Source organism: Camelus ferus, chromosome 13 (assembly GCF_009834535.1).
Source record: "Camelus ferus isolate YT-003-E chromosome 13, BCGSAC_Cfer_1.0, whole genome shotgun sequence".
Classification (NCBI taxonomy): domain Eukaryota; kingdom Metazoa; phylum Chordata; class Mammalia; order Artiodactyla; family Camelidae; genus Camelus; species Camelus ferus.
In genome coordinates, this window is record NC_045708.1 from 57585685 (window position 1) to 57605171 (window position 19487).

The following is a 19487-nucleotide window of genomic DNA, read 5'->3' on the forward strand; positions in this document are numbered from 1 at the left end:
ATAATAAAATAAGAATATATATATTTTTTAGAGGCAGAAAGCACTCCTGGATTCATATCTTGGCTTCACCATTTGTTAGATGTGTGACTTTAGGCAGGTTTCTTAACCTTTCTCAGCCTCACTTTACTCATCTGTATAATGGGGAAATTACACATGTTTCATAAAGTTATCATGAAAACTAAATGAGATTAATTTATGATTTTTTAAATGAGATTTTCCTTCAAGGTGTCTGCCAAGCTCCCACGTCCCTTTTGGGGGGTTTCGTCTTATCCACATGGGATGCGTCCCTCAGTAGTGATTTTGTGTTAAATGACCCCGTTACTGCCCATCTGGGTCAGAGGTGGCTTTGACTCAAGCTGAGCTAACCAAGAAGCCCTCTGGGGAGCTTAAAATAGGGACTGAGCAAGTTATTTCTGTATCTGGGCTTCATCATAAACAGAATAGATACAAATCTCCAGAAGAGTAGTCTGAACACATTCTATGCCCTACATGGCCAGAGCAGCAGCGAACAGGGAGATGGAAAGAGTACTGCCCACCTTTCTGATTGATTTCTGGTTCCTGATTCCAGTCTTTTACTGGAGCCTACCCTTGGGTTCCATAAAACACCGAATATCTGTATAAATAAATATCTTTAAGGAAATAATGCTAGTTCAGGTTGGATTCTATTATTTACAAACCAACAGTCCTAGATAATGTGTTACATAAAGCAAGAAGCACATAAGAAAAGGCTCAAAATCTGACGACTGAGGCAGCAACTGTCTGACCTTTGACCTCCCATATGCGGTGGGCACTTCCTTACCAAGCCTCTGAAAGAGTCCTACTCTGGTATCAAAACACACACTGACCTTGATAAGCCCATTTTTGACCCTCTGTTAGAGACTGGTAAGAAATCTGTAAGAAAAAAGTCCAGTCTCAAATTTCCTTCTAGACTCAAAATTTTTCAGTTGCTAAAGACCACCTCAAGAGAGAAAGAAACAACCAAGATAAAAGCTGGGAGTCTACAGTTCCTATTGTCCTGGATTCTAATTTTTTCTTGGGCAATGCCTACAGAATTGACTTCTACATTTTGGTGCCTGTATTTTTATATTCTCAAGCTTAAAGGCTATTTTCCCTATATAGTTAGGACTCAGTAACGCTGTCAAGGACTTATTACCAGATTCTAGAAAGCCCAACTCTTTGAGGAAGGCAGGCTGTTTTTTTGTCTGCGTACTTAACAAAAGTCAACCTATGTACACTCAGACAAAGCAGTTTAGAACGAAGTTATATAAGCTAAGTTCTTCTTTCACATCATTTGTTCTTGCAAATAAATGAAAAAACACAATTAGTTAAGACATGCGCAGAAACAAGTGTTGTTTCTAAATATATGACTATACCTTACTCAATATCTAAGTTTCAGAAGACATATGAAAACCAATTATTTCATACAGTTACTTCGGCCAATTTTATGTACTAATGTTCTCCATCATAACTGATTTTAGTTTGGGTTCCTCTAATATACAAAATATGAAATATGGACAATCTGAACAAATGAGCTCCATTGTTTTCCATATAGGTAGAAAGTAATATTTTTAAAGGTTTAACTGCCAATTTTCATAACAGTGACCGTACTGATATTTTTAATCTAAGAAAAAATATGTATACATACCATAATGTCCTTAATAAAGTTGCTTTTCATGATACCTGATCTCTCATGAATGTATTTTTCTCTAAACAAACATCCAACTGCCATTCATATTTGCATATAAATAGAACCTACATACGAGATAATATTTGTATCATCCATGTAAAAATTCCTGGAACATGTTGGTAACTTAATCCTCCTAAATTAATTGGAAAACCCACAGCAGTAATTAAGAAACCATCTGTTAAGCAATGTTCTAAATAAAGCTTATTTTTAAACACTAGAGGGCGCTCTAATTCAACAGTGCCTGGTATCTGGCTTAAACGCTTAAAATAATTTTCTCCTTGATTAAAGGTAAATGAAAATAATTGTCAGCACCAACAGTTTTTTGCTTTCAAACTAATACATGGAAATACTTTATGAGACAAAATTCCATCTTTCCAGAATATATTAATAAAACTTGGTAGAATTTCACTGAAAGCATTTTTATTATATAATTATTACATACTTAATAATATGTTAAGTGGAAAGAATAGAAAATAAGTACAGAAGTAGTATAAAGATGGTCCTCGCCTATAAAGGAAATGAATGCAATATTCAGATGATTAAGAGAAGGTGCATCATATCTTATATCTTACAGGCTTAAGTTCAAGGGCAATTACAAAATGAATTTGGTAAGACATTAGCTCAATTTTAACTTTAGTTGCTAAGTATTAAGATATAGTTTAGTTTAGCTATTTTATAAAAGTAATGTGAAACTCAGTATTTAAATAATAAATAAAATTGATACTGCTTTCAAGTATCATCTGCTGTCTCAAGAAAATACTTTTTAAGCCAATAGCTATAGAAAATTGAAAAAGAAAAAAAATCCAAAGCTTTGAATACCAAGAATAGGAAATATTGATAATAATACAAATTTTAAATCTTCATAAGAAATGCATTTGATGTTATTTTTTGAATTTATTTCTAAAGCATTCACAAGCTCAATTATAAATCTTTAAAATTTTCAAAATTGAGAGTAATTTACATGTTGCCTTTTGCCAATCCAGAAAGTACCGTGGAGTATGAGTTTCCAGTAGAGTATTAAACAATCACAAATAACAAAGTTTAATGGCTACTAAACTATATCATCCACATGTTTCAAGAAAGTGGCTATTAACTGAGATACTACGTATTCCTAACAAAGTATTTTGCCTTTAAAAATGTTTACAGAGAAAAAAATAAGCAGATCATTATAAGTATTTCTAAATTCACGTCCGTAAAATCAACCAGTTTCTCTCAGTCTCTCTCTCACCCACACGTACACTTACTGCTCACTCACAGACAATTCAGTCCCTAAGAGGGAGAGCCTGGCTTATACCTCCCCCTCTCATTTCTTTCCCTAATTAATAACTAGGAGTCCCCAAAGAAATCCTAAACAGCGGCACGTGTTGATGGAGGGCCAGTCCAAATTTACAGTAGTCCCAGATACACTGTTCAAAAGAAGACAACACGAGGGAAAAGGCAGAGATGGGACAGAATCAAGCTACAAATCACCCAGACTCCAGGAACCAAAATACATGGCAGAGAACTAATCAGACTGCCGGAGCCCAGAGAAATTCTGGAAATGGAGGCACTGTGTCACAGTTTGAAGTATACATTTGGCACCTATGTTCTCTTGGCACTCACTTCCCCTTTATGTTTATCTGCCTGGCATCTGCCAGGTTCCTAGGGCCTTATTACACTCTAAATGCCCAGCTGCCAACTTCCCTATTCAAGTCACACCCTTAATACCTTCTACTACAATAGGTGGCAACATACACATTCAATAAGGAGTATTAATGTTTGCAGTGGTCACATACCTGCCCCATCAGAAGGTCTTCTGAATCATTATATATACCTCTACTTACGTTTCTGAGACAATTGTGGGAAAGTTTTAGTCCTTTTTGGCAAGTCTGAATTCACACTACTACAAACATTGTATTTTGGATCTACAACATAATCCTAATCATGATCTTAGCTTCCCGTTGAAATTTATAGCTTTTGCCCATAAATTCGAAAAGCACAGGGCTCACATAAAACGAAGAATGGGTAGAAATGTGACTTTATTTATAAATACCAATTTTCATCTCTTGATATTATGTTACATAAAAATTTACAAACCATGAGACCAGAATGCTCTATCTGAATAATAATTTAAGATGAATACCTGCTTTCCATGATTCTTGAATCTGGCTGCAAACTAATAGTCTCTGTTGTAATTTCCACTTTCCGTACACTTCCAAAGAAATCAGTTATCAGGACGTTTTTAGGATCCCTCTGAAAAAGATCTGTGCGATGTCCAGGAGTAGACACACACAGACTTTTGGGGCATACCTGAAACTGAAAAACATATATATATATATATATATATAAAACAATAATAAACGCACACATGCCTACATATAGATACAATTTTTATTAAACCCATTAACACAATATGGTAGACGGCAGTATATTTTTAAAACTCTCCCAACCTAAAGAAGCTACTGGTTCTAAAGATTAAAGTTTCACTGCTATTATAATATTTGACATTCTAAGAAAGCCATATAGACATCAGAAATAGGTGATAAAACTAGATGCTGACCAGGGAGGGAAAAAACACTCACTCTTTTTTAACATTGTGCTACCAAGTATATCCTGACCCTTTAAATTTATGAGAACTTATCAACACTCTGACAACAGAATTGCTTTTTTTTTCTGCATCTGTATCCATCTCAGTGGGATGCTCTACCAGAGCATTTTTTTTAACATTTTGTAATCATGACGCTTCATTCAAACTTTAAATTCAAATAAAATATTACATAGTAGCCCAATATATAACAAAGATGAAAGCAGAGATGCTCTGGATTGCAGGAAGCTAAAGCATAGTATCCCCCTTGCTCTCCTGCTGTGAACCTGTGTAAACCATTCTATATAACGTTCCTAGTTTACCCATGATGAAAATAAACCTAAAGCACCTCAAGACACTCGTGCTCCAAAGAATACTCTGAAAACCACAAGTTCATCACCACACAGATCTCACAATAGCTTTTATGTTAATCTTATCGCTGATATTCCACATCAGCAAATTACCAAGGACCCTTGCAGGACATTTGGTCCATGCCAAATGGTCCCTGATATTTGGCCCAGTCCCAAACAGGTTCATCTGGCATGAACCAAATATGCTCGTGGTTGCCATGTCTGTCATATATACCAGGATATATCAGACTTCCAAGAGTTTCATACAGACCCTGCATAAAGAAGGCTTAATGTTACTTCTTATTTGACAACATTTCCCATGTAATTTAACATAAGAAATAAGCCTAATTAGTTTAACATCTTCCATTTTATAAGGAGAGGAAACACATTCTTTGAAATGTTCTAGGCACCCTCTGAAAAACTTCAAAGATGGTTGAGGTCAAAAGACTTCAGTTTTACAATCTTATTTTGGGGAAATTTGTCAAAGATATGAAAGGTTTGGACACTTGAAGAAACAGGATCGCAGAACAATATAAAACAATACTTAATTGTCTGTTTAACAGATGAAAAAACTTAAGTTCCAGCTTTACACATTCTTTTCAAGTGCACATGGAACATTCCAGTTTTACAGAAGTACACTATTGATAATCAAGATTAATTTTTAAAACCATTACAACAACAAATCAATTTTAGCCAGCTTTATAATAACAATTCAATTTAACCAGTGATTACAGAAGGTAAAATTCTCTCTCTTCAACCTTCTGTATACCTTTAATTTGTCCTGCATAACCGAAGTTCTAAGTTTAGACAGAATTATCTTCACTTCCCTTAACACAAATGCATCTTTATTCCTCACACCTTCTCTTAGCCAAAAGCACATCCTGCTTCTCCTTGCATATGGAGATGTTTCCCAGATTATTTCTAATAGCATTAATTACATTATTAGAATTTTAAACCTTTAAAAACCTTAATTTCTAATGAAAATTTAGGAAGTAAACAATTGTGGACTATCTCTTACATTAGCATTCTACAGCTCGGCAAAATTATAAATAGCTTTTTATAACTTCTAGAAACATGCTTTCTGATAGAAAATTTCTCAGCATGGCACCAAACAAGCTTACTAATAAATCCAAATTTATCTTTAGTTTCTCTATAATAGGAAACCAAAAGTAGGTAAACCTATGTGCAGTAACTAATAGTTCAGTATTTTTTCTAATTTTGGAAGATCTAGATATTCAATAAATTTCTAGCATTTAATTTAATCTTAGCAAAACTTTAAGGTTTCAGGTTACTAAAAAGATTTGGGAAACTAATTTGAAAAGTTTGACTAAATACTTTTTAGCCTACTTACATTTATTCAATTTACGTGCTCTTAACCATTGTTGAATTACTTACGAAAATTTCATTATACCCAGTTATTTTTCTTGCTGACAAATTTGCAAGTCTAGGTAAAATAAAAGTATTATATTTACTACTGATAACTCCAAGGACGTGTCTGTTTTAATTAAGCCAAAAACCTTAAACTAGCTTTTATTTACTAAAGATTATCTTAGATCACATGATCTTGAAGAACATTTTAGTCAGTTTCTGCTATATTTCTGAGAACTTTGGAATGCCCAATCTTTACAAGTTTGTCTTCAAACCACCTAAATAGAGCTCTTTTACAAAATAATTTTGCAGTACCATCCAGAGGTAAAAATATATACATATGTGTGTGTGTGTGATATATATATATATCTCACATACCTACAACATACATGTAGTGATACAGACAGACCTTATAGTTACCAAGACTTGTGGAGAAGACACTTAAGATATTTTTATCAGCCAAATTTCCAAATATTGCTTCCCTTTTTTTTTTTTTTTTTTTTTATGAGAAACAACTGCATTTCAAAGAACGGCTCTTAAGTCCCAGAAAAGATGCGGATAGGAAATCTATATCACAAAGACACAAATTAAGGGCAGAACAATTCTGTTTCCAAAGGCCCAATATCTACAAGTATTTTGAGATAAACAGAGGAGATTTGAGGATTGTTGGAATGTTTCTTTCTCTGGGTATATCTAGCTTAAGAGTATTAGATCTAAAAAAATTCTTACTAGGCTTTAAATAATTTTAGTTCCTCTAAATGTTTAAGGGAATTTAGCAATGTACCCAAAAAAATCCCTCCTTTTCAATCAACTCTACGAGGGGCCCATATGAGCATGTAAGTTGATATTGAAAATTTTGCACAGGGCCTTGAGAATAATGTCTTTTCCAATGTCCTGGCTGATTACAATTTAAACATTGATCTCTGGGCCAATATTTTGATAATGAGTCCTAAGAAGGTAAATGGGGGAGGCCTAGGCATGGTTTTAGATACCTTTTGTGTGTTTAATTTTTCATTAGCCTTTTGCAACAAATCTTTTAACAAAGTTATTTTGGAACTTTGAAAGCTTCTGGCAACTTCTGCATACTCCTCAAAATAGGTATTCCATTTGGTCTGTGTGACTGGGGAGACCTCGTTTTTAAGTGAACTTTTTAAATGACCTTATCTATTTGGAACGTTCCTCCTTAACGGCCAATGTAATTCCAAGTTGATTTTAGTAAAACTTTGCCATTTTGCTAAATAATTACAGCTTCCAGGATCACAGTTCTTAAAAATAAAATAAGCAGGTGTGTTGGAAGGCAGTGTGCTCAACTATTTGGACATAAACAATCATATTTCTTTTAGTTAGGCCCTTGGTCCTCTCAGAGCCAAACTAATACCTAAGAGGGACTTGGGGCAGGGAACTGTGTAGCTTGTTGCTCAAAATTTTCTTGAGGTTGGCAGGGGTCCCAGATGTCAACCTAACCTATTCCATGACCAACGTATCCTAACATGGGAGTCTTTAGGTTAGGTGGCAAGTGCTCTAACAATTTTTAAATGTCTGACCCGTACCCACCTATCTTTAGAGATTTTTGGCTTCCAAGATTCCCATTAGCAATGGCCTTTACTTCATGTGCACAGAAACCAAGAGTAACAAAAACAAAAACAAAAGCAAAAAAAAATAGAGACTGGGAAAAGGACTGAATCAGCAGACCTCAAAGAATGGGGCTTTTATTATACTGAGGTATGTTCTCTCAACTCCCACATTATTGAGAATTTTTATCATAAATGGATGTTGAATTCTGTCAAATGCTTTTTTCCACATCTATTGGAATGATCCTATGATTTTTAGCCTTCATTTTGTCAACATGATGTGTCACAATGATTGATTTCCAGATGTTAAGCCATCCTCACATCCCGGGAATGAATCCCACTTGGTCATGCTGTACGATCCTTTTCATGTATTGCTGAACTCAGTTTGCAAGTATTTTGCTGAGGATTTTTACATCTATATTCATCAGAGTTATTGGCCTGTAATTTTCTTTTTTTGTAATATTAATTCTTTTGTTTTGGTGTCAGGGTAATGTTAGCCTCATAAAATGAATTTGGAATTATTATTTCTTCTTCATTTTTTTCAGGGGGGTGAATAATTTGAGAAGGCTAGGTATTAACTTCTTTAAATGTTTGGCAGAATCACCTGTGAAGCAACCTAGACCTGGACTTTTGTTTGTTGACTTTTTTTTTCATTACTGATTCAATTTCTTCACTAGTAATCTGTCTATTCAGATTTTCTATTTCTTCATGATTCAGTCTTGGAAGACTATACATCTCTAGGAATTTATCCAATTCTTCTAGGCTGTCTAATTTGTTTGCATATAATTGTTCATAATATTCTCTTATGACCTCGTATTTCTGTGGTACTGATTGTAATTTCTCCTCTTTCATTTCTGATTTTATTGATTTGGGCTTTTTTTTCTTGATGAGTCTGACTGGCTAAACGTTTGCCGATTCTGTTTATCTTACATAAATTCCAACAGGGAAGAATATGGGAAGGCCTCCTGGAGGAGGTAGGATCTGATTCGACTCCCAAAGAATAGATAGAAACTCAATATGTGAATCTTAAAAAAGTACATTTCTGGTAGGGAACAAAATATGAGCAAATACTTTAAAAAGCCACCATTCAGCATAGCTTTTGTGCTATAATCAAATTAAGCAAATACTTACAAGGTCATTCATATTCATTTGGCTAGCTGGATTAATTTCCTCCAAAAATTCCAAGACATAAAATGTGTATCTATCCATAAGATGGACTCCAATTGCAGGATCAGGTTGATGCTATGAAAAAGCAAAGGGAACAAAAAGATATACATCTAACAGAGAGCATCATTATAACAAAATGTTTAAACTGTAATCAAAATTTCCTTCTAAAGTATGAAGAAGTCTAAGAATAAGAAATAACAGATGTATTCATAAGGCATGCAAGTGATTTCAGAAATAGCTGCACATTCCAGAGATAATGCCATTTACAAACGGGAAAAAAAAAATGCACCTACCGAGAGCGAATCTTCTCCCACTTGGCTACTAGCTAGAGCCATTATGTTAGGAGAATAAAATCTCTCATACATAGACGCTCCTTGACAAGTATCAATAATAAACAGTAGCTCATTGTAGCTGAAAGAAAAGTGATAACATCCTTGACATAAACCATGCCGTTAATCACACACTGATTAATATTTTTATAATACTTCTACAACATGTTTAAATCATGTATCATTTCACTAGCTAAAAACTTGAGATTTTTCTGTAGAATTCACAACACATATTTGATCCTAGAAAAATTAAAGGTATAATCCTGTCCAGGGAAACCACCTCAGTAGAACGCAGTGACTGTGCCATAAAGTGGCTGCCCCAACTCTTTCCCCCTTTCTTATCTATGCCACGATTCAGAATCCAAATGAATATTCAATTCAATAAACACTAATCTAGCACCCATGCCATCCTAGAAATTGAGCCAGGTTTAGGAGAATATACATATGTGACTTAGTCACCATACTCAAATATCTTAAAATCTAAATAGAAGACAGACACAAACATATAACTAAATTGGAATGTGATGAGTGTTACAAATATTTATTGAGGTCCTACAATGTGCCTGACACTGAGCTGGGGATACAATAGTCCTTGCCCTCACAGAGCTTAGAGTCTGACAAAGTCAGAGTGCTCCGAGAGCACTGAGAAAGGAACAGAGGGAACTGTAAAGAAAGGCAGGTCAGGGGAAGGTGAGATCTGACAAGGGCAATGAGGGGTGAGTGTTACTTTATCTAAGAAAGGGAATAGCACATTCCAGCAGGGGGAAAAGCCTGTATTAAGGCACCTAAATGTAAAAAAAAAAAAAAAAGTATAACTCTTAGGGGAAAAGGAATAGTACAGTGTAGCTTGGATACAGAGTTAATTTGGGGAAATGGAGAGAAATTAGTTTCAAAAGGGGAAGGCAGATCTGTAAACTACATTGTAAAAAGTCTGGATCTTATCCTATAAGTCTGAAGAAGCCATCAGAGGCTTTTTTTAAGTGAAAGAATAGCATAACTAGCTCTGCATTTTAGAATGAGCTGCCTAGCTAGTGAAGGTGAAAATGGGGAGCAGATAACGTTTTCTCAGAAGCTATCTCTCAGATATTGGATCTCGGTAAACAGCTAACACTGCACCGAGAAAAGAAAACACGGGATCATAAGCAGTAATACCTAAGCAGGTGATAGAAGGCACAATTAATATGACATCTGTTATGAGCCAAAAATCTGTGGGTACCCCCGGGGATCAGAAACTCTGAAGCTATGAGAAGCAGCACAATTACAAGCGTAAGCTCTGGGACAGGACCACTTTGATGTGAACTCTAGTGCCAGCGCTCACGAGCTGTGCAGTTGGGCCAATTACTTAACCTATCTGTGCCTTAGTTTACACATTTGTAAAAATGGGAATAAAAATAGTATTTGCATCATGCAATTGTTATTAAAATTAAACAAAATAATACATGTATAATACAATATCCAGCTCCTAGGATACATTCAATAAATGTAAGCTATGAATAAAATAAAACCAGTACCAAGCAAATGCTTCCTCGACACTTCTATACATTCTGCTTATGCTTATAATTCAGCATTTAGAATATTTAATTTGTAGCACAGTTGTATATATATGTTTGTTTTCCATTAGATTTTAAATAATCTGAAGGCACAATAAGCATCATACTCCCCTCTGTGCCACATGTTTAGAAGGTAAGCCATAAGTATTTATTCAAGGTATCAAGTTAAAGGCAGTTCAACTGCTACTTTAAATTCACTTAAGTTCATACGACAACTTTCAACAGTCACCTTCAACTTTCAACTTTCAACGGTGCTTAACACAGATTACTAACAATATATCATCCTTAATGTGAGTTGTTACAAATTTTATACTAAATTCAGTATTTTTTTTCAAAGAAGAAATCATGTACTGCTGTTACATGGAGGACCCAAGAATGTGCAAAAGGTAAGAAGTACAAGACGAAAAATAAACACATGTTCATAATCCCCCTAAATAATGGGGAGTTTGGTTGGTAAACCTCTTATTTCCTCCAAAAACGATGAGAAGTAACAAAGTATTATCTCAAAAAGTGAACTTTCTTTCATGTTCTTTAAGAAACCCAAATTTTTCTTTTAAAAAGAATTCAGTTCATACTTTCATAAAATACAATAAAACTATTGCTGTAATATGCAATTGCTAAACAAAAGTTTAAAAAACAATTCATTTCAGTAGAAATAACAAACAAATCTACAGGCAGAAGAAATAACTTATTAAAATAAGTTTAAATCTCATAAAATAAGATTTATAAATCTACTAACCATGGAAAAATTAGGTACTAATTTAATTTTCATAACAAAAGTAGTCATTTTTCAATTACCGTCTTTTCTGCCACATTTGTTCAAAAGCATCTGCAAGTTCTATGTTGGTTATTTCTTCAGAATCTTGAAATTTCAAGAAACCATTTCCACCATGTCCTTACAGGAAGAATCAAAAAGATCAAATAGACACATTTTTAATGCAAATTACATACATCCATCTAAACATTCACTTCATTCATGACAATATTTTAATATCGCTTGTTATTTCATACCTTAAAGTACTGTAACAACAAATTTAATTTTATTTTCTGCTTTACCAATTAAAAAGAGAATAGATAGACTGTGTTAAAAAAAAATAGATATAATATATTTAAGAGTTTTTCTATCATTCAGTTTTAGAAAAGTACGTTTATGCTTTTCACCAGCTCCATTATTCTGTCAGAAATGAGTTTCCATAGATAAAAATTTCTCAAATACCACACAAACATTTTTGGTGAGAAAGGAGCTGAAGACACTAGCTAGTACCATGGTAAGTAGCACTATTCACAGTGTTTACGTAAAATGCTAGACCACTAGGAAGTGCAGTTCTCACCTAAAAATGGATATCTTTACTACCATCAACCCACGAGAGTTGACCAGATGATGATGACATTTAAAATGCATGATAGAGCCAGTCTGTCTGGATTTAAATGCTAGCTTTACTACTTAATGACCGTGTTATCTTACGCAACTAACTGAATTTTTCTATGACTCAGTTTCCTCGGCTGTAAAGTGAGAAATTTGTCAGCAAGACCATCGTTACCATGCCTATATAGCTCCCTTATGCAGACTTTTTAAAAGTACCTCCTACTGGGTATCAAAGTAGAAAAATCTTTCTATTTCAGTGCTCGTTCTGAATATATGCAGTCCTGTGAGTTCAAAAATGGTTAGTGCCTATACCTTTGTGGGGGAAAAATAAAATCTCTCTCACATTAGTCACGACTCTGTGGCAGGGCACACAGCTGAGTAATTGTAAGCATATACCAGACCTCAGCTCCCACTCTCACCCCTAGCCACTTATGTGCAGTGTGCAACCCATACAACCATATATGACAGCCCTGATCATCAGCACCTTCTTCAGACTGCTGTGAGGATGAAATGAATTATTACAGACAATGATTAAGAATATTGTCTGATATACAGTAAGCCTCAATAAATATCAACTATCACCATTTTTATCTTCATATTATCATAAATACCGAAATTCTGTAAATACCTGTCATATAAATAAGAATATTGCTCCTATCATCAGAAAGAAGACGTTTTGACCGAGGAGTACTAGATGGGATCCTCCCAGTTAACAGCCGTAAAAAATTCTCCACAGTTACCTGAAAAAATGAGAAATTAGATAAAAATAGAACTCCGGGAAGCCTGGTAATTTTTTTTTTTTTACTTTCAAAAACATTCCTTCTTCTTTCTCTATGTATTACTCAGCATAATCTGAATATAAAACTCAGAGAAATATAATTCAATTAAAATATATTTATTTAAATATATACCTCAAAGTAATTGTTTCCATTTTTTAAAAAATACTAAAAACTAACATTTAAAAACTACCTTGAGGAAAAATAAATTAATTATAAATTTAAAGTTTAAATGCTATAGAAAGTATTGCCAAAAACTTAAAAATTGTTTATCTGTCTTTGCAGGTAATTCCTTGGGAAAATACAAAAAATAGACAGTTATAAATTCAGCATTATAACTACTGCAATTAATATGTGCAACTACTTAGTCAATTCTAGATTAACAATGAAAGACAGGTCCATAATAAATCATAAAAATAAAACCATTAGGATAGATCTATAAATAATCCCCACATTATGTATCTTTGATTTTTTTTTAATGCATTTTGTTACTTAAATTTCATTAGGGGTAACTTTAACATGAAAAAATTCATAACACTGTAAACCAGTTTTCCCAATCAGGAATTTCCAGACATCTTGGATTCCTTGAAAGATATTTAAAGCCTTGGGTGTATAATACAAATTTGACGTTATATCATACAGATCTAAATTTAAAAAGCAGAAAATCTATCCAGCTTTCTTGTTTGACTTTTCCCTAGATCATGAGTATGTAAATGTGTGTGTGTGTGTCTATGTGTGTGTGTGTGTGTCTGTCTGTGTGTGTGTGTGTGTGTGTGTGTGGGCGTGCGCACAAGTTTAAGCTGTTTGCTTTACACTTTTTTCTAGAAGATAGCAAAATGCTAAATGTTTTAAGAGAATTTCTTGTCAGCTAACAAGGAAGGGAAACTTTTGATCTATATTTTACAACGACTAAATAAACAAGTAATAAGTCCAACATTCACATACACTTAATTGTTGAAAAAACATTTCTGAGCGCCTTCTTAGGGCTATAGGTACTTGCTAGGTATAAGAAACGCAAGATACAGACCATGTTCTCAAGGAGCTTACAGCCTGGGAGAAGACATATTTTTAAAATCGCTTCAAAACAGGTCTAGAAACATAAGAAATTGTGTCTCTTTTGAGAGGCTTGGTAAAAAGGGAAGGATTCTAGAGGAAGACTTCATCAAGGAAAACTTTAAATTTTAAACATACAATCTTAAATTTAAAATAAAGTCTCAAAGGGAGAAAATATGCCATTTTTTCAAATTTACATTTTTATCTTTAACCATATGCACATAAACACTGGAAGCATATTAAAAGTGATTACCTCTAAGTAGTGTTAGTCATTTTTATATTTCCTCAATTAATGTATTTACTAAAAATACAAAACTTGAAATTTTAGACCAAATATGAAAAATGAACAATACATTTTCTAGAAAAGAAAGTTGATACATTAAACTTCAATAAAATGTTCTAATACAGAAGCCAAGACACAGTTGTTCTATCCTAGATACATTTATGAAATGTTCATGTTGTGACAGTTTTACTCAAATAGTTTCCTTAATATGAACTCTAGAAACAGAATTGTATCTAGGCTTAAGTGACATTCATGTATAAAGTTTAAAGAAAAAGTATAAGACTTATTCTACCACTATTTTAGAGCTTAAAAGTAACAACTACATTTCTAAAATGTGGCTAAATAAAAGAATTTACCTCATAACTTCTATAATCTACTTCCACATCATCTCCATACACATTTAGTTCCATATTCTTATGACTGAACACTGTAGCTGGTTTAGGATTTCTAGGGTTGCATGCCATATCATCTGCAAGCATCAGAACAATGTGACTAGGAAAAAAAAATTTTTTCAGTAAATACACTAAATAAAATCAAAAAATTTAAAAGATACATTTTATTTATATTATGTAATTACTATGTGCATTCTTTTATTAAAAATAACAAAGTAATTACTGAGTACATATTTTAAAAGCTTTAATTATTTTTTTCATATCCTTATGCAGTATAAGTTTTAGAGTAGAGAAATTAGAACAATCTGGCATGAACTTATCGACAGAACTTTAAGTTACTAACTTAAATTTTTTCCCCAAAAGAGCATACTTTATGCCATACAGCAAAGGGAAGCTAAGCTGACAGAGAAAGAGCTACACTGTTTCCCCCAAAGAATTTTTTAAATTTTAGTAATATTTGACACTCTCAAGACTTAGAGTTAAACTATGATATTTCAGAGAATTTAATTTTCAGAATCTCAAATGCTTAAGTATGAAAACATGCAATCAATCAACAAGTACAATCACTGCACCACAGGAACACATCTCCAGTGCAATCATTCCTCACTGGCTCCACTCCATCTCCCTAACACCATCATCTCTAGATGATGGTGGACTAGATGCTTCCTGCTTCCAACTCTCACCCTCTTGTTCATTCTCCTTACAGCCATCAGAGTGATCTTCCTTAAATGAGTCAAGTCATTAAACTTTCTCACTTAAAACTCGCCAAGGACGTTCCATTATAGAGGAAAATAGAAACTCCTTACAAGGTCTAAAAGGCTCAATGTGGTTTCTGTCTATCTCTCTAACTTCAGCCCCTACCACCCATGTTCACTATACTCCTTCCACACTGGCCTCCTTTCTGTTCCAGGAATATGCCAAGGCTTTCCCAATTAGGGTCTACTGACCAAATATTTAGACTTCTTTCCTCCCAAATCTTCACATCATTCCAATCTCACCTAAGGTACTCTATTCTCACTACATGTTTTACCTCCTATAGGTCATTTACAAATCTGAAATCCTCATCTCCCACCACCACCTCCGGTAGAACATAAGCACTTCTCTGAGGCAGGGGCTTTATCTGTCCTGTTCACGGTATCACTCAGGCTTAGTAACAGAGCCTGGCATATAGTAGGTATTCAATAAACATTCACTGAGTGAATGAAATATTTTCATTTTTGTATATATTTCCTTTCAGAGAAAATTACAAAGTCTCTTTTAAATACTCTTCATCCTGATCTTACCATTAAAACTGGTGAACAAGAGTCAGGCAATTCTTTATTCTACCATACACTTTCCCAAACATACGGGAAAAACTAATGCGGCATACGTAATTTACTTGGCAAGAGATAGTAAGAAGAAAATGTTCTGCTGCATATGTTCCAAATACATTAAAGTTCAAAATTGAAACACTGTGATTTTTCTTGAAAATTGGTGAGGTTTCTATTTTGACAGGGTTCCAGCCCTGCCACATTCAAAGATCAGATCTTCAGCTGTTACTGATTCATACTCACAGAAATGATGAAAGTTATTCCTCTTAGACTGGAAAATATCTTCTCTTTTTAATAACTTAAAATGATTTACATTAAATTATTATCAATCATATTTTTCTTTATAAGCCACTATTAAACAAGACTGAACTGAGCTCTAAATCTTAATATAAAAATAATAATATTCCTTTAGGTCATGTTTTTTATTTAAAGTTAATTTCATTCCATGAAATTAAATAATTTTTAATATCTATATAATGTCAATTTCATAAAGAAATAGTCATTTCCGCTTAAAATTATAAATTCAATCAACATTTTTCCTACAGATAATTTTGAGCTTCAATATAAGTTCTATAACCTTTGGTTAACATGATCAATATTATCACTGAAAAATCATTACATTTGTAGATAATAAATAAAAAACAGGACAGAAAACAGACTGAATTTCAAAGGTTTAGAAATCCAACAATATATTCTAATGCACTGTTTCTGAAAGTTAAGAAATACTTGGAACTGTTTTCTGGAGAAAAAGGAAATTCTCACTTTGTCCAAGTGTTAAGTTATTTGTATAATAATACTTAAAAAAAAACTACAAAAAATACAAAATTATAAATTAGATTCTAACAGAACTATCAAACTAATAATACTCTAAGAACATTAATTCGATTTGAATGATGATGTTATTTTGCTAAAACTAAATGACTGTTGTACTTAACAGGAGAAAGAGATAACTTCAGGCCTGGTTCTACACTCCATTTTTTTCCTATATTTTGACAACCACACTACAATACAATTTGATGATGTAGAAAAATGTCTGTTTGCAAAAGTATGTCGCACAAAATGCAATTCATAACTTCCAGGCTCTGTTTACTGTTCAGGATAATGAGATTTTATATTTAACTAAGCCTTTGCCAACAAATATTCTTTGAACACCATTTATCATGAGATTTAACTTGCTGCCTCCTGAAACTGTCTTTTTCACTAGAATATCAGGTTAGCTTCACAACAGTTATTTAAGTCTTCACTGAGTGAGTATCAAATCAATCACTGCTAGAATCAAGACCAAAAAAAACCCCTACATTGAAGACATACTACTACGTTCTTATGAATAACGCTATCAAGTTGCTTTGCCATCTTTTAAAAATTAAGACAAAAATTCCTCAAATATATTTAACTGACAAAGGAATATGATATTCTCGCACTTTGGGAATCCTATACTACCATGTGTGATGACTCAACTCTCACACTTTACTCTATTCAAGGCCCTGCAAAACCTACATCACACAGCAAAGTACATGGTAATATGGCCTTCCCTCAACACAAAACCAAAAGAAAAAGTGAGCACTTGAATTTTACAAAGTTCAAACCGGGTTTGAAACAAATAGAGTAGTTATTTATGTAAGTAGTTGCCACATTTTTTAAATCATGAATTCCTGTTAGTTAAAAAAAAAAAAGTGAAGGCACAACCATATACATCTACTAATTTGTAAGTCATATGTATCTGCTACTTTAAATATATAATAAATATTACTGAAACATGTTTTTCCTTCATAGATTAAAATAATAATAATAAAGAAACTAATATCTTCTTCCCTTACCACTATTTCGTGTCTATCTAATAGAACCCCCTGATCATGCTTAAACAGATTTTAAAGATCAACACAAAAATGAAATTTTAAAACTTCTCAAAACAGAAGGCATGAAACCCAATTTGAGAAACACATGTGAAGGGAAAACGGTTTAAAATAAATACTCTCCCATCATTATGCTTCCATAATAGTGAAGGAACAGGTAAGCCCTGCATCAGGGCTGCTCAGCCTTTTTTTACCCTCTTTTCTGAAAATTTCCCTTGGCCCAGTCAGGAACCAGTAACCAATGGGTTAAAAAACTTAAAAAAAGAAAACATTTTAAATAGATAAATAATCTTTCGCAGCCCTTGACCATTAGAGTACGAAGTTTCAAAAAGCATAACCTTTCATTTATAAAAGGTTGGTATTACCATAATAAAAATTTTTCACTGAATGAAATTTAAATAAATTACTGTATTGGTCAAAGTGCTTTTAAGCCATTCCCTTAAAACTGCTATGCATTCTATAGCCATGCTACCCTAGAGCATCTGTAACTACCAGAGCTACACCCAGCTTCTCTTCAACATCACCATCCCAATCTAGAATAGTAGCTGACGTTAAAGCAGCAGGAGACTTGAGGATCACAGAGATCTTTGATGCTCTCTTAAATATCTGGATTTCTGCTTACAGGTGTTGCTTTTTTTCCCCCCAACATAAATTATTCAGAATGCTCTGTGGGTTATTGCTTCTGCAGTAATATCATCACTACTGGACCAAGCAAATTCAACAAACTTTGCAATATAATTGCTAGCTTGATGCCAGGGGGTAATTTCCTTTTAGGTTTTTCTTCTTTCTTTTCTTCCATGTCTTGAAGAATCACCAAGTTAATAAATCTCACCACCAATACACTATGAAACTAATTATAACAAATCTGCTAGCCACAGGTGCTGGACCATCAAGTTTTTCTGAACTACTTTCAATTTGCCAAATGTCAAACAATTGGCATTACTAAACAATATTATGCCAGATATTCTGTACTTACATTATTAGAAATAAGACTCAAAAATAAAATTGCACTGCAGAGACAGGAAGTCAACAGCAGCAGACATTTACATAAGGGTCGAGCTAGGTAGCGACAGGCTCATATATTTAACGTCACATGTGGTTTAGTATAACATAAGTAATAACTAACATTTATTGAGCAAATGGAATATCTCCAGCACTACATTAATAAAACAAGCACATTACAGGCATTATCTCATATATTGTTTCCAAGATATATATTATTACCATCTCTGTTTTACAGGTTATGAAACTGAGGCACAAAGTTAAGTACATGTCCCAGGTCACACAGCTAATAAGTAGTGGACTTTGGGTTCAAATCCAGTTTGTTTGACATGAACATTTCCTTGTAATAATTCTGCATTATCATTAATGTGAACTAGCGTTTGAAAGAATTTAATGATCTGTTTTATATTGATTAATTAATCAACTCAAGTAATTAAGTTGAATGCATGCACTCATTATTGCTGTTCAATATTTTGGCAAATAACATAAAACAGGCCCTTGAAATTCTAAATGGAACCATCCAGAGGCTGTAGCAAACTGTCAAATTGAAGAATAGCACTAGAGCACTCCTTTAAATGTACTAAGGTATAACTGAAAAAATTAAGTGCCCACTTAAATGCAAAAATCAGAGAACAGAACATCAAAGAGATACAGAGGCTGAAGTTCTAGACATTCTGCAATCAATTCCCCAAAGCCTCTGACTCTTTTCCTACAGAAAGGCACTGAGATTACATCCTACTGCTCACCCTTCTCTCACCAAGGTCTTTTCAGACACCAAGTCTGCCATTTTCACTCTTAACCATCTGTACCTGCACCTGTAGCCACACGTATGTCTTGACTGCTTCATCTCTGCTTCAAAACACGCCC

General features: G+C 33.6%; 1 protein-coding gene across 1 annotated transcript in view; it reads right to left on the bottom strand.

Moving 5' to 3' along the window:
• The window catches only part of PIGK (phosphatidylinositol glycan anchor biosynthesis class K), an 86378-nt gene that overhangs the window by 47314 nt on the left and 19577 nt on the right, over positions 1 to 19487 (bottom strand). The window contains exons 4-9 of the mRNA XM_006187001.3: positions 14420 to 14555; positions 12580 to 12691; positions 11384 to 11480; positions 9000 to 9117; positions 8671 to 8781; positions 3810 to 3982 (exon numbers count right to left, since the gene is read on the bottom strand). Of these exons, the coding sequence (XP_006187063.2) occupies positions 3810 to 3982; positions 8671 to 8781; positions 9000 to 9117; positions 11384 to 11480; positions 12580 to 12691; positions 14420 to 14555 (747 nt within the window). The remainder of the gene's footprint in view (positions 1 to 3809; positions 3983 to 8670; positions 8782 to 8999; positions 9118 to 11383; positions 11481 to 12579; positions 12692 to 14419; positions 14556 to 19487) is intronic.